Below are 16,232 nucleotides of genomic sequence, written 5' to 3'. Positions count from 1 at the left end.
GGCAGCTGCAGGTCGAGGGCAAAATGCAGGCTGCTGGGAACCAGGAGCAGGCTTGACATCTGCCAACTCAGGAGCAGACTCAAGAACAGATGAGACATCAACCGGGACCGCCGGCCAGAAAACAGGAGCAGATATCAGCCTGGCCACTGACTTGGAACCAAGGTTCAGGGTTTACATCGGCCGACTCAGGGTCAGAGTTGATGCTGGCATGGAGGGCCTACTAAGGAACAGACAGGATATCGGCAGAAATGGCTAACTCAGGAACAGGTAGGGCTTCAGCTGGGACCCCCGACACAGGAACAGATTAGATGTTGGCAGGGACAGCTGACTCAGGCACTGGCTCAGAGTCCTGCTGGGCGTCAATCATGGCGCTTGGCAGCGGAGGCTCTGGACAACTGAACCTTTGGGGAGCTGAGGCTCTGGACAGCTGGGCAGCTGAGGCTCTGGACAGCTGGGCAGCTGAGGCTCAGGACAGCTGGGCAGTTGAGGCCCGGGACAGCTGGGCAGCTAAGGCTCTATGATGCTGGTCAGCTGTAGCTCTGTTGTGCTGGGCAGCTTGGAGGAGTGATGTCTCTGTGACCTGTGCTTCCTTCTAGGGGCTCTGACCCCTAGATGTCTTGGGGCAATAGCCAGATGAATCCTGAAGAAAAGGGACTGCTCAGGGTCTTTAGGGACAGAATCAGACAGGAAGCTGGTTGATATAGGAGCAAGAACAGGTAGATGGCTAGCCGGCTCAGGAAAAGAACGCCAAAGGCTCACATACCTGGGATGAATCAGCTAGAGAGTTGGCAAGTGCAGTTGAAAGCTGGAGTTACCCAGGCCCATAGCTAGCTGATTGGGATGGTGGCTGGAGGCTATCAGGCCAGTGGCTAACCAGACTGGGAGACAGGCTGGAAACTAGCCAACTGGGAGACAGGCTGGGGAACAAACTGGGGGCTAGAAGCCACGATGCTAGATGACTGGGAAGCTGGCTGGGAGGCATGAGGGATGGATAGATGATAGAGGTGACAGGCTCAGGAAAATGAGACAAGGAGCAGGGCTGGATTGGAATTTCCACCTGAAAAAGGCTGTCTGCTTGGCAACAGTCAACAACTTTAAGAAGGCAAATGCAGTGGCAGACTACAAAGGAGCTGGTCTGTTGGGTTCATATTTTAGTCAGTTCATACTGTCACAGGGTTGCCAGCAACTCAGGGGAAAGGACCCAGATGCAGACATGCAAGACAGGCTAATGCGGTGAAGGTGTTTTAATATACAAAATAAGGCTTACAGGTAGATGGATGGATGAACTTGTAAGGTGAGTGACAGGCAAATTGGCAGGAAAAAAAAAACACAGGATTCTTTACACAAGACAGATAATCAGAGAAGCAGGAAAAAACAAAGACAGGAGGCAGGGGACCAACCAGACAGGGGACCAACCTCTGCCAACGCCTTGGCAGAGGCTGGTCACCTCCGGAACAAAAGCTGGAGGACAACCAGGCAAATGGAGCCTTTCTGGATGATGACTTCGAGAATGTCAGTGTAGACGGGACTACTCTGGAGACCAGCAAAGAGGCTGGAGGTCTGGTGACAAAGCCGATACCAGAAGATTCAGTTGCAGGTTGAGAAAAGGTGCAGGGCAGGAGGCGGGCAGCTGCAGGTCGAGGGCAAAATGCAGGCTGCTGGGAACCAGGAGCAGGCTTGACATCTGCCAACTCAGGAGCAGACTCAAGAACAGATGAGACATCAACCGGGACCGCCGGCCAGAAAACAGGAGCAGATATCAGCCTGGCCACTGACTTGGAACCAAGGTTCAGGGTTTACATCGGCCGACTCAGGGTCAGAGTTGATGCTGGCATGGAGGGCCTACTAAGGAACAGACAGGATATCGGCAGAAATGGCTAACTCAGGAACAGGTAGGGCTTCAGCTGGGACCCCCGACACAGGAACAGATTAGATGTTGGCAGGGACAGCTGACTCAGGCACTGGCTCAGAGTCCTGCTGGGCGTCAATCATGGCGCTTGGCAGCGGAGGCTCTGGACAACTGAACCTTTGGGGAGCTGAGGCTCTGGACAGCTGGGCAGCTGAGGCTCAGGACAGCTGGGCAGTTGAGGCCCGGGACAGCTGGGCAGCTAAGGCTCTATGATGCTGGTCAGCTGTAGCTCTGTTGTGCTGGGCAGCTTGGAGGAGTGATGTCTCTGTGACCTGTGCTTCCTTCTAGGGGCTCTGACCCCTAGATGTCTTGGGGCAATAGCCAGATGAATCCTGAAGAAAAGGGACTGCTCAGGGTCTTTAGGGACAGAATCAGACAGGAAGCTGGTTGATATAGGAGCAAGAACAGGTAGATGGCTAGCCGGCTCAGGAAAAGAACGCCAAAGGCTCACATACCTGGGATGAATCAGCTAGAGAGTTGGCAAGTGCAGTTGAAAGCTGGAGTTACCCAGGCCCATAGCTAGCTGATTGGGATGGTGGCTGGAGGCTATCAGGCCAGTGGCTAACCAGACTGGGAGACAGGCTGGAAACTAGCCAACTGGGAGACAGGCTGGGGAACAAACTGGGGGCTAGAAGCCACGATGCTAGATGACTGGGAAGCTGGCTGGGAGGCATGAGGGATGGATAGATGATAGAGGTGACAGGCTCAGGAAAATGAGACAAGGAGCAGGGCTGGATTGGAATTTCCACCTGAAAAAGGCTGTCTGCTTGGCAACAGTCAACAACTTTAAGAAGGCAAATGCAGTGGCAGACTACAAAGGAGCTGGTCTGTTGGGTTCATATTTTAGTCAGTTCATACTGTCACAGGGTTGCCAGCAACTCAGGGGAAAGGACCCAGATGCAGACATGCAAGACAGGCTAATGCGGTGAAGGTGTTTTAATATACAAAATAAGGCTTACAGGTAGATGGATGGATGAACTTGTAAGGTGAGTGACAGGCAAATTGGCACGAAAAAAAAAACACAGGATTCTTTACACAAGACAGATAATCAGAGAAGCAGGAAAAAACAAAGACAGGAGGCAAAACAACCAACAAACACACAGGGGAGTAATATCAAAGTAAACCAGGAAATAAAGAGAGTCCAAAGAGTCACACAGAAGGCAGATTGTGACATTTAAACCTTTATTTTAAATGCTTAAAATAACTTTTTAGATTTATTTAAGGTACATTTCAAAATCAAATTCCTGGGTTTGCATGTCACATTAATCTTCAACTTTGTCCAATTTGTAATGTTTCAATGACCATACAAGCTCATGCCCCGCATAACTCCTAAAATAACTGTACTGGCTATTTACTCAGTTTTAAAGTTAGGCTTAATTACTCTAAATCCACAGCATATAGTAAAAATTGTTGACCAGACTAAAGCTCAACACACGCTGCATGGCTGAACTTAATCACTCATAGGGGATGAGCAGGTGCATGTTGTTAGGGAATTTTCTATTGGATTACACAGATCAAGCATGGTTCTTGAGGTCTCAGGCAAAACAGCAGGAAATCTCTCTGAAAGGCATACTGTCCTCTCTCCTTCAGACATTGGGCAGCTGTCACAGGTTATGAAGCAGCATTGTTGTAGTAGCCAAGGTCAAAGGAGATGGCTGTTCTTGCCTGCATAGACACAATAGATTGGGGTCTTCTAGAATCCATGGGCATAGCCAGATAACAGTGGCTCCAGACCAGGATGCCCTGATGTTATACTGAAAGCTACATGCAATGTGATCTGAACTAACATGGGTAAAAACATTTTCCCTTTTTACAGAATAACGAACCAACACACTAACTCCACAAATTGTGGAGGCATTGAGCTTGACCATTTCTGGGTGTAAAGTATTTGCAACATAATCTGTATGGGTTAAAAGACTGAGCACAGGGGACTGAGCACAGGGGAGTGTGCTTCAGAATGGAGACGACATCATGCACATAAACTTGTATTGATAATTTCTCCAATTCTCCTTGGCCAAGCTTCAATAAATATTTTCAGCATAAGACATCTTGGGCTCATGAACACTTTCTTCACATGACGAGTTCACCAATAATCAGCAAAATCTCCATAACACGTCACAGAAAAACAATTTCAAATAAAGTGTTTTATTTGTGTGCACGCTGCCTTTAAATCAAAACATTTAAACATCAGCAGATTGTACTTTACATATTATGTCACACACATTTCAGCTATTTTACATATCTTTATGTTATCACTGGATTTTATCATTGAACTATTGTCCCACTTTTCTATTAACACTGTAAGAGGTCTCTATTTACAGTTTTTACTAGAAGCCATGTTGTGCTCTCAGGGTGCAGGCATTCACAACAAAACACATTTTAATATCTTTCTTCGTATCTGACTGATTTTGTTACATTCAAATGCTTCTTGAATTGCAAGAGTAAAATACAGCAGCTTTAGTTGCCAGCTACTATAACATTTATTTCAATGCTCTGCAACACACTTGTTAATTTTTGTTTTTTGCTCTAAACAAGTCTGTTCCTGTACAGAATCTCAGAAACCCTTTAGGAGAGGAGAACAAGAGGAATGTTTATTGCAGTCATCTTCTGGACTAAAACAAGGAGTAAAAAATTACATTTTATTGATATCTAAATCAAAATGGAATTTATTTATTTATTTATTTATTTTTAAATAGGCCAGCATCTATACCAAAATACTTGTACTTTCTGATTCTCTGTCAATTAATACTGAGGTTTCTTCCTGTGGCATCAACTCATCTCATTTTGGTCCTCCTAATGGTACAGTCAGACCGCAGTTCGCTTCCCATTCATGTCAATGTGAAATGGGGCGCAAATTGGTTGCAAATTGACCGGCATCCTTTGCTTCCCGCAGCGTTCAATCTGATTGAACTTTGACCTGCATAATTGTGAGGCTTTCGAGTGTCCTGCCAGTTTTAGAGAGGGGTGGGACTGACCTCTCATTCAGGAAATATTTTTTATTGTTCTCTTTTTATAACTGCACAGTGAAATAATCCAAGCAGCAGGGATAATAATAAAAAGGGTCCTGTTTGGCTGTAATGAGTGCAAGGACAGTGACAGAGATTAATAATAGTAAAATGTATGATAAAACACTGTATAGCTTATAACTCCGTGGACTGCTGTTGTTGGCACTAGTCATGCTAGCTCCTGCAGGTTATGTTTAAAACCCTACCCAAGCTATTTCCTGTCCCCTCCTGTTTTTGCCCACATCACGTGAGTAAACTTCGCCAAGCGGATTTCAGTGGGACTACACCAGATTTTTGCAAAACAAACATAAAAAATGAACAATACTTGGTAATTGAGAGGTCAGTCCCCCCCACTTTTTCCAAATCCCATTCGTTATGGGAAACAACTACAACCTCTGAGCTACCAACCTAAATGCTGAAAATGGCAAGCTTTGGTGAATATTTCGATCGTGCAATCACACAGTCGACATACTGTATGTCTTTTACTGTTTTTTGTGGCATTTTCTTTGAAGGGAATTAGCTATTTTAATGACAGGGATCACCTCCCCATGAGTTTCTAAGTGCTGTACCTCTCAACCGAAAGATGAGAGGTAAAATATCTTCAAGAACCTCAAGCAAGTACAGTTACCTTCGTACAGCAGCAGAAATGAATGTGAAACTGAAGAACCGAAAACCGTAAGCTAATGTGTCTCAAACTGTTTCACATCGGCCCATTTGTGCCACAGAGCCGTGATTGGCTAAAATATTCGTAGATTGTGATGTCATGCCCACCAAAGAAATACCACCACCAACAAGATTTACAATCTTAGCAAATTGAAAGAGAAAATATGATGCACTTGGAACATTAATAAATAAGATAAACTAATGCTGAGTTCTGGAGACAAACTTTAAAAAGGTAAAATTTATTTTAAAGTCAACTTTTTAATAAGTCACATTTACAGCATCAAATTCAAATATCACAGATATACTAAGAGAAAGTTTGTTGCTACATGACTGGCAATGTAAAAAACTGCTAAAGATGTGTTGTTGTGACACCCTTAAACTGACAATATGACAAGTAGCACATGTAAAGGCTGCTTCGTTGTAATGCTATGAATTAAGTCGAAGTGCAAAGAGAAACAAGCTTACAGTTTTAAATAATGGAGAAAGTTTGCAAAATGTAGCTCCCTCAGTAAGCATTTGCTTCATTTTCTGCTTTGGGTGGAGGTTATATGTGCTTTAGCCAGGGAAGCAGATGTTAACATTTTTTTTTTTTTTATTTCGAAGAAACTTTCTTCTGGTCACAGAAACATGTCATAAAGCACTTTATGCCTAACTAGTTCTCAGTTTTATGAGCTGATATTCTCCAGTGAATGAAAACACCACAAGTCAACAGTTTAATAGATTGTGTCAAATTACATTCAGTGGCCTTGTACAAGAACTTTTTGGCACCAGTTTAGAATTTAAACCTGCAATTACTGTTTTTTCTTTCTTTTCTGTTGCTATTGCCTGTTTGGGGGCAGCGGAACCAGTGGAACCTTGGACACAACACTTACATATTTTTTATTTGATATGTTGAACTTGCTAGCAAACAGTTGATTTACACATCCAGCCGTTTTGGTCTCTACCAGCTCCTGAGGGAAATATCTGGCTTTTTAGTTGCTAAATGCTCCACTATGTTCACCAGCTATGTAACTGTGTGTCTGTTGTTTGCTGCTGAGCACGTAGTGGACTGGATTTTCTCTGAAAATGACTGCTGCTATGAGAGCGGTGAGAGTGAACCAAAGCAGTAAAATTGTGGGCTGATAGCTAAACAATGAGCTGAAGTTCACTGTAAAGCTCTGTAAAGTGGAGAAGAGTTGCAGATTCAAGTGATAATTCATTGTACGTATATCACTACGAGTGACCCATTTACATTGTCATTGTATGATGTTGTCAAGAACAAGGGACTTAAATAAATATATCCCTGTTAAATTATTTTACCATAGCAGTTGCAATCATAGTACTACATTAAATCTAATTTTTACCATGATAGATGGAAACACATTAAAGTCAACCAAACTCACAAAGTTAGGGTTAACTGCAACAAAGGGAAAAGAAAATTCCTCCCACTCATCCTCCTTTCATTTGCTTGAGTTACCAAAATGAACATTCAATTTTATCTCAAGGACAGTGAACACCCTGGATAGTGGTAATGTCATTTATTAGGTCAGATATAGTATACTGATTCCCCCGAGAACCAAATCTTTTTGTTTTCACATTTCTAATGAGAACTAATGTTAATTTGTGAGCCTTAAAGGTGTTGGTAGGTGACTCGGTAGGACTTTTGAAATTTTGGAAAGAGCCAGGCTAGTTGTGCTCTCGTACTTTCAGTTTTTATGCTAAGATAAGCTCATCAGCTACATACAAATTAATACACAGATGTGAGTGGTATACATTTTTTCATCTAAATCTCATTAAGGTAACAAGTAGTATTTCTCGAAATGTCAAACTACAATGCCCACTGAGGGGTTATTTGTAATGCTGTTGCCAGACAATACCCTGTAATCATACAGCAGTAATAAACCATAAATTATTATTTTAAAAACATGTTTAAATTGTCTTGCTATTGGCTTTTTACCGTTTACTATGATGGATTACTTAATGCACGCAAAGTTTCAAGCTCATTCAATAATCTAAGAAGTGAAGTTATGCTGTGAAGAATTGCTGGAAATACTCAGGTACAGCTACTGTATGTGGTTAATAGTAAATAAGATAAAACATGTAGAAACACAGGTATGGTCCTTGAATTTTTATGTTTGTCACTTATTTCTAGGGTCTAGTATTTGGGGACTGGAACCGTACCAAGTTCACGTCCATCACATGTACACATATTCTCACTTATAGGTCATTTAAGGTGTTAGTGGAGAAAGAAAACTCCCATAAACAGGGAAACAGCATGTAATTGCACACAGAAAGGAACAGAGCTGAGATTAAAACCTGAGGGCTTCGTGTTGCGAAGCCACAATGCTAACTGAGCCACCTTTACATGTAATTTTTAAATGACTACATGATGGAGTCTAGTGAAATGAGAAGCCTGACATTAGGGTTACAAACGTAACTTCTATTCTATATTCATAAACTACTAAACAGTAATTACAAAAAATGTAAAATAAATGGATCATTTCACTACTGTCAATAATTTTAAACAGTATGCCCATTTGGTGTGTATCCATTAGCTGCATGCCCATTGGCTTGGCTCTTTTCAGTTCCACTAGCTGATTGGGTTAGAGGGGCTTTCTCTTTTTCTTGGCTGACAGCCAGCCTATCATGTGCTGCCTTTGCCCTGATCAGGTTTCTACGGTGATAGAATAGATATCCCGGCAACAGGAAGCCAGCCAGGGAGAAGATGAGAAGGCCCAAATTGATCTGTTGTAAGAAGAGACATGTCAGTGCATGTGTTGTATGTATTTGCATATCCTTGACTTCTCTTTGATTCTGCACTTATGCTTGTGTGTGTGTGTTCTTTCTACCCAGTAAGGATCTCCATGGAGGTGTCCCACCATCAGTATGAACAGAGGCTGTTGGAGCAAGGCGAAAGCAGCACTGATCATTGACTGCATGCCTGTTAATGTCCCAAAGTGGTTTGCTGGATACCTATAGAGGGATGGGAGAAAGAAAGAGAGACAAATAATGTCTTTTACTGCAATCACTGTCTTAATTTGCGGTCAAATATATATAATATATACATAAGCCAGTATAATAGGATGATCAAGAGGTATTTGACCAAACCCAAACTGGTGCTGCACAGTGTGTGGAAAGAGCATGTAGTCATCACTAGTTGGCACTCCAAGCAAGATTCTTTTCTTAGGTGCACTTTATCCCCAACCACCGGGAAGTTGACTGCAATGTTGCACACTACAGCACAGTTTGTACAGATATCTGAACCTTTTTTTTCAACATTTTAAGCAAGATTAATGTATTATTTTTGTTTCGTACAAGAGTGAAAAAAGGAAAGGAGCACCATACAAAAGTAAGAGATTTGAGTTCTCAGATAAATTTTACCTAGGTCATAAACCTTAATTGGCTTGTTAGGGCTATGGCTTGTTTACATTTGTTGTTAGGAAAGGCCAGGTGATGGAAAATATTTAAAGCTTTATAAATACTCTGACTCCTCAAACCTTGTCCCAACAACCAGCAGCCATGGGCTCCTCTAACCAGCTGACTAGCACTCTGAAAATTAAATTAATTGATGCCTACAAAGCAAGAAAAGGCTGTAAGAAGTTAGCAAAGTGTTTTCAGGTAGCCTTTTCCTCAGTTCAATGTAATTGTGTAATGTAAGATTGCTAGAACGGCAAATCAATCCCCGTGACTGCAAAAGACCATCAGTGAGATTTAACATATTCTGGATGGGTGGTGCACTGGTCTACTGTGCAGCAACATCTGCAGAAATATGTCCTTCATGGAAGAGTCATTAGAAGAAAACCTTTCCTGCATCCTCACCACAAAGTTCAGCATTAGAAGTTTGCAAAGGAAAATTTAAACAAGTCTGATGAATTTTGGAAACAATTCCTGTTAAAGGAAAAAGTTAAAATAGAACTTTTTAGCTGCAATGAATAAAAGGTATTTTTGGAGAAAAAAAGGGAGCAGAATTTCAGGAAAAGAACTCCTCTCCAACTGTAGAGCATGGGGGTGGATTGATTGTGCTTTGGGCTCCTGTTACAGCCAGTGGAACAGGGAACATTTCACCGGTAGAGGGTAGAATGGATTTAATTAAATACCAGCAAATTCTTGAGGCAAAAATTACACTAAATGTAAAAAAGCTGAAGATAAAAAGAGGATAGCTTCTATACCAGGATAATGATCCTAAACACACCTCAAAATCCACAATGGACTACCTGAAGAGGTGCAAGCTGTAGGTTTTACCATGGCCTTTGCAGTCCCCTGACCTAAACATCATTGAAAATCTGTGCGTAGACCTCAAAAGAGCAGTGTGTGCAAGACGGCCCAAGAAACTCAAAACTAGAAGCCCTTTGCATAGAAGAATGAAATGAAATGAAAATCCCCCAAACAAGAGCTGAAAGACTCTTAGCTGCTACAAAAAGCCTCTACAAGCTGTGATACTTACCAAAGGGGGTTACTAAGTACTGAACATGTAGGGTGCCCAAACTTTTGTTTTGGGGCTTTTTCTCTTCTTGTTATTTTTGAAACAGTGAACAATGGAAAAATAAAAAATAACTTTGCTTCAAATGTAAAAGAAATGTGTCATCTTTAAGGGTCACTTAATCGTTTACTTGCTTGGCTATTCACAGATTTTCACATAAATTCACCGGGGGTGCCCAAATCGTTTCGTGGCATGACATAATGTTTGTCATACTGTATATTGCTGCAGCACCTTTTTACCCTCTGTCTGAAACGCTCCGTTTTAGCTCCTGTCACTTTAAGGCCCCTCCTCCCCAAAAGCCCAGTCTAGTCTGATTGGTAGGTTCCCACAGGCCCGAGCAGGCACTGCCCACTGTGTCTCCGGTCAGCTTTGCTCCGCAGAACCCGCAGGTGTTTTGTTGAGAGTGTACAACTATAATCGAGTCTATCTGCGCTTCTACCGTAAACATCACCACAATAAAAACTTCAGCATGACAGTTTTTCGTGATGTTTTCCTCCATATTTATATATCTCTGTCACATAACGTAGGTCAGTATTTCTGCATAAACTCTCTAAGCTGTAAACATACACTCAGTTTTACGTTTGTCTTTACAGGTGCATTGGTGAAATGAGACCTGCTGAGCCTAGTGAAGTAGAATATATTTGTTATGAGGAGCTACAGGGGTAACGTTTTAGCATATGCATGCAGCACAGTATTTAACCACTTTTTATACTTACTGTAATGACCAGGATTTAGGGGTGGTAAGTACGAAATGAAACAACAGACTTAAAGTAATTCGGTTATGTGGTTGAAAAACTGGCCAGTAACTAAAGTATCAGTAGCAACTTAGAGAACTGTAATGTGTCCATGTTTTACAGAGGAATTTGGATATGTTTGCTTGGGAAGTTTTTACTTGTCAGTTATTGCCATATGTATGTTTTGAAATGTTTGTCAAAGCTACAGATGATCTATTTGATGTCCTTTTACAATACTGTAGTGAATATTGTATAATTTGTATTGTAATCTGCAACGTAATAAATTTTGACTGTGAAATGGAGAAATGTCTTATTTTGCTTACACTCACTCTTTACTGCCTGTACTAACACACACTAAAATATAGTTAAACAATGCCCCAAATTCAGAACATGATTGTCTTTGAGTATATAGCCAAGCTTTCATCAGCAGAGACTGTCTATATTATATGAATGAATTCACATGAAACATTTTACAAATACTGTAAAGCATTATTGTCATCAGTCATCAATAGTGGCACTATGCAGTGCTGTACTGTTTAGTCCAAACATCTGATAATAACATCACCCATCTGTTGTCCATGATAACAAGATTCAAGACTTAATTTGCCATTTGCTCAGGTACAAGTGGACGATTGGAATTCTTGTGCAGGTCTCTCAGTTAAGTTACTGAAAAATACTATAAAAGATGAGATTAGATTCAACTTTATTGCCATTGCAGGTATAAGTATAATTGCAAATATCAATTTAGGAGTATTGCTAGTAGTAGACATTATACACAGAGTAAAGAGCTGGATATGAATAAGGTGTATACACTATAGGGCAGATATATACAGTATACACAGGATGGACAATGTTATAATATGTATTGGTATGTGAGAGCATAAATAGTGCAGGTGAGTGTGAGTGCAGTAGTGTGACAGTGGTAAGAGGGAGCCAGCAGCTAGTGAAGCAGAGGCAGGTCTAGAACCCCAGAAAAGAGACACAGCTCATTCCATGGAAACTGTTCAGATTGGACTTTGAATTTTAAGATTTTTGATCATAACCAAATGTAGAATTTTCTGTACATTCTACATTCTAAAATTTTGTAATACATAGCATGAATACTATGACAGATTGAAACATTGTGACAGGATACAAAGGACAAATTGAAAGGCTGCACAATTTTATGTTATAATGTTCATTAAATGCTAGAATCCTTTGCCAAAATTTTGGAGAAATTCAAACATTAATTAATAATATAAAATGACAAGTAACCTTTTTTATTTTAAGAACAGTTGCTCAAAAAATTAGGCTATATTAAGGACTCCTAGGTGGTTTTAGTAGTCACAGTTGTAGTAATACTAGCGGTAGTATTTGTATCCGCAGTAGCTGTAATAGTAGTAGAGGTCATAGTGACTAGACCATGGTTTAGTAAACTGTGATCAAGAGGTGGCTCACTTGATCACAGTTTAATGCATATGGGGTGCAAATACTGTAGTTTTGGAAGATCACAAACACTGATCATGTCTAAAATGAAATAAAATTTGACATTCACAAGGTCCATAGTTTGAAATCGAAATTGAGGGAGCTCTGTAAGGCCTCTGTGTTCTCTTTCCTTGTCCTCTTTTGCTCCCTCCACTTTTTGTGTAGCTGAGGTTTTCCTTGTTCACTTAGATCATCTATCCTTCTTAGTCTTTTGCTTTACATCTCGTCTCGATCTCTGTTTCTCACTCTACGTGTTTCTGCCTCGTTTTCAGGGTCAGCGATCTGGCGATGTAATAATCTCACGATTTTATTTCGTGATCTTGAAGACGTCCACAATCTACTTTTCAAGTGAATCATCTTTGTGACATATTATGACATTTACACTCAATCTACCCTAATATAGCTGGGCACGCTGCTATATTAGGGTAGCTGCGTTCACAAACTAGCACAATAATTGCCTACAAGATGGCTGTGCTGATTGGCCAAATATTATGAGTCTCTATCATAGGGTCTCTTTCATGCACAACACATTTGAAAAACAATTCAACGTGAGCTAGCAGCATGGTGTTTGAGGAGCCGATGTCAAAAAAGGACTCAACATCAGTAGTGTGACAATGGTTTGGCTGTACACACCCAGATATTTCTCAAAGGTATCTGTAAACTTTGTTGGGCAACAGTTAGCACTTCCATAGCTAATCTATTCAACCACCTTAAAAGGAATATTCCGAAGGAACATGCTGAGAGTGTTTCACTCACAATCACACTCATCTGTATCTCATGAGGTCTCAAAACACAAGTTATCATTGACCGATGCATTGGAACAGTTTAAAAATAGGACAAATGCAGCAAACGATGGAAAGAAGTGACTATCTAGCTAAGGATATGGTACTGTTCAAAGCTGTGGACAATGTAGGATTTAAGACACTGATGCACACTTTAGGTGCGCGGTATGATCCCCTAGCATCTTAAACACAATATTATGTTTTAAATGGTGTTAATAGATAAGTCCATAAGCTGGTTTGAGTCTGGATATTTAAAACATTACATTTCAAAATTGGGAAAAAAGATCACACTTCAGATTGTGGATCATGATTGTGTGTAAAAAAGATTGTGATATGATTTTTTGGGAACATCACTCACTTTTAGGTCAGCATCACGACATGACAATGCCCTGTCTCTCAGCTGCACTTAGTGGAGCCGTATTCCAACAATGTCCTATTAACACAAAGAAAACCTCTTACTAGTTTGATGCAGGGAGAGGGGAGGGTGGAATTGATGGACATCTGAATGTTTTCACAGTCATTTAATATGAGAAACTTTGACATCCATCACACTGATTCCACCCAGTCACACTAAAGCCTATGATGGGGTAGAAAGTGACAGGATGGCAAGATTCAAAGTAATATGGCCACAATTGTCTCTGTGGTCAAAGCTAACATCACACTTAGCATGCAGCTAAATTAAAAAAAAAAAAAAAAAAATGTTCTAAAAGAAAATCCAAACTCACCAGCATTTCAATTTGTCCTCTTAAAACTCTTAAATTATGTTATTTCCTCTTAGTGATGACACTTAAACAGTACAGTTTTTGGTACAGAAATATTTTAACCAAAGATGTTTTGAGACTTGTGCAATATTTATGGAGTGTTACCTGCACATGAATGTGAGAAATGGTCAGAACGGGGATGAGAAAAGTATAGTTTAACTATAGTTTAACAGAAAACAGTTGAAAATATAAAAAATGTAATTTTATTATTTAATTTTATTTTACCTCAGGATAATAAGTACCCATGAATAGTGTCTTCAGTCAGTTTTGTACTGCCTAATTTTTCCCCTCTAAATGTTGGGGACCCAAACTTGAGGTTTCATGGAATGACTCATACATAATAAAAATATGATTATAAATAATATATAGGCACATATGCAAGTTCAAACCGCCCCCCCTTCGTTGAACCAAGACACCAAGCGGAGACTTTAGAATGATCCACATACCCTGTGAAAAATGACACACAAAGGCTTTCTTTACATTTTTTCATTTTAATGTACAGTATGATTCACAATACAATGACTGGAATTGTGTTTCAAATTTTCATAATAAAGGCATGTTACACTTTATATAATTATAATTTTTCTCAAGTATATTTATGTTTTTTGCCTTTATTGTGTTTTGAAAGAGTTAAGAAACTGAGTTGCAATAGTAGATAGTAAAGTAGTAGTAAATACATTACATACTGAAGTTCTTGGGTGAAAAACAAAGGAATGTAACACTTACACAATGTCGGCTCTGCATTCTCCATTGCTGGCCTTTTGGAAGTGCACTTTGAAGAGAGTGTCTCCATCAGATGTTGTTGCTTGTAGTTGATACTTTTTCATTGTAGTGTAGGGCAGTCAGATAGAGTCTTGAAGTACAGTAAAGAGCAAAATCAAACATGTAAATAAACTGCAGAAACTGTACACGTGTTCACAAGTAGTAAACAACCATTAATTAAATTACTTGCACAACATTCCAAGAAATGGAAAACCAATACTTTTAGGAGCAAAATGAAGGATGGCACTGTGGAAAGCCTCCAAAGATGAAGTTTGGTAGATGGGGCTGAGTTTTGCAATGTCCTTTAGGATTTTCTCATTTGCCAGCACCTTCTCTGGCTTGTAGAAGGCAGGAGTTGCTAAAAAAAGGACCAAAAATGTATATGTATTATATCATAATACATATATGCATGTAAACATGTACACACACCCACACAATACCCTTTTATCACATAAATACAACCATGGCTGTCTAACTAGGGAGCGGTTACACTGTTGGTTATAGTTAATGGCCTTCACGTAACAAAGCTTTAACTAAAAGGCATGTTGTATATCTAAGTTTGTGATCTTTTCCTGGGAACGGTCTAGCTGACCTTTTGTTGGCATTGCTATGAAATGAGAACAGTGGCTCAGAGGAGGTAGAAAAATACCTGGGATGTTATCAACGTAGCCAGCAGGTTAGCCGAGGCTTAAAACGGGTTGTGGTCATGATATTACAGTTTGTAATCCTAAATCCACCTCAACACTAGAACACAGTTCAAGATCTTGAGATTGAAACTCAATCTGCATATTTCTACACAATTTTAGGTAAAAGTGAGCCCACAAATTATGAGCAAAAAACCATTTCAACACAACAACATTAGCTAGCAAGTTAACCAAGGCCCTACAGCTAAGCACTTGGTGTACAGGTTAGCTAAAACCAGCAACTCCGCACTTGAAGTAGTAGCTACCTTGTTTGTTTTAACATAACAAATTCACACCTAATATAGCCTACTTACAGGTTGTGATCCTGAATTTTCAGATTGGCCCAACAAAGGGGGGACTGCCCCATCTCTCAGGAGAAACCGTTGCAAAAATCCAGCATCGAACTGTGCCTGCTTCAGGAAGCAGTCTCCGGTAAAATGAAGGGAACACAAAAAAAAAAGGTTGGGGTTCATTTTAACCACTAATTCTTCCCTGCTTCTTCCGTTGGAAATCCATACAAAGGGGAATTTGCGTTCACGCTGGAAAAAAAAAAAACCCCAAAACTTTGTCTTCTTGACATGGTGACAGGCTAAAACTAAACAAACTCTTCCCATGACAAACTAGCTGGTAGGTTGGCATTATGTGAATTTTACATAGCGACGTAGGCAAGTTACAGAGGAAAAGCTGGAATACAAACGAGACATTTCAGGCACTTCAGGAGCAGACCTTTTACATACACAAAAGTATGTAGTACAACAAGCTGTAAACATAACACTGACATATTATAAACTTTAAAGTAGTTATTGTAAACATGTCAGCAAACAGTTGTCTATTTACATATCTAGCAGACCCAGACCAACATTAGCATTCATTTGGAGTCATACTTCTGACCATCTGATGAATAAGTCCAATAATTACTTTGTTTTTAACTCTGTTTTGGTTTCCACCAACTCCTGAGAGAAATATCTGGCTATTTAGCACCTAAATGCTCCGCAATGTTCATTGGCTAG

General features: G+C 40.3%; 1 protein-coding gene across 6 annotated transcripts in view; it reads right to left on the bottom strand.

The window, feature by feature from the left end:
• Nucleotides 1–6,604: 6,604 nt before the first annotated feature.
• Nucleotides 6,605–16,232, bottom strand: part of slc43a1b (solute carrier family 43 member 1b) — a 37,312-nt gene continuing 27,684 nt past the window's right edge. Inside the window, exons 13-16 of one of the 6 annotated variants that reach the window (XR_005708908.1) lie at nucleotides 15,537–15,649; nucleotides 14,760–14,897; nucleotides 14,504–14,630; nucleotides 8,431–8,529 (exon numbers count right to left, since the gene is read on the bottom strand). Coding sequence is in view for 3 of the 6 variants with exons in the window: in XM_040145421.1 (XP_040001355.1) it covers nucleotides 8,077–8,301; nucleotides 8,406–8,529 (349 nt within the window). In the remaining 3 variants the exon portion in view is untranslated. Of the gene's footprint in view, nucleotides 8,302–8,405; nucleotides 8,530–13,374; nucleotides 13,450–13,961; nucleotides 14,225–14,503; nucleotides 14,631–14,759; nucleotides 14,898–15,536; nucleotides 15,650–16,232 lie in introns of those variants that run through there. The other 5 variants (XR_005708910.1, XR_005708909.1, XM_040145421.1 and 2 more) reach the window with 5 other exon arrangements.

The sequence above is a fragment of the Xiphias gladius genome, chromosome 15 (genome assembly GCF_016859285.1).
Source record: "Xiphias gladius isolate SHS-SW01 ecotype Sanya breed wild chromosome 15, ASM1685928v1, whole genome shotgun sequence".
NCBI classification, from domain to species: domain Eukaryota; kingdom Metazoa; phylum Chordata; class Actinopteri; order Istiophoriformes; family Xiphiidae; genus Xiphias; species Xiphias gladius.
Note: the sequence above shows the minus strand (reverse complement) of the source record. Positions and strands in the feature narration are given on the sequence as shown.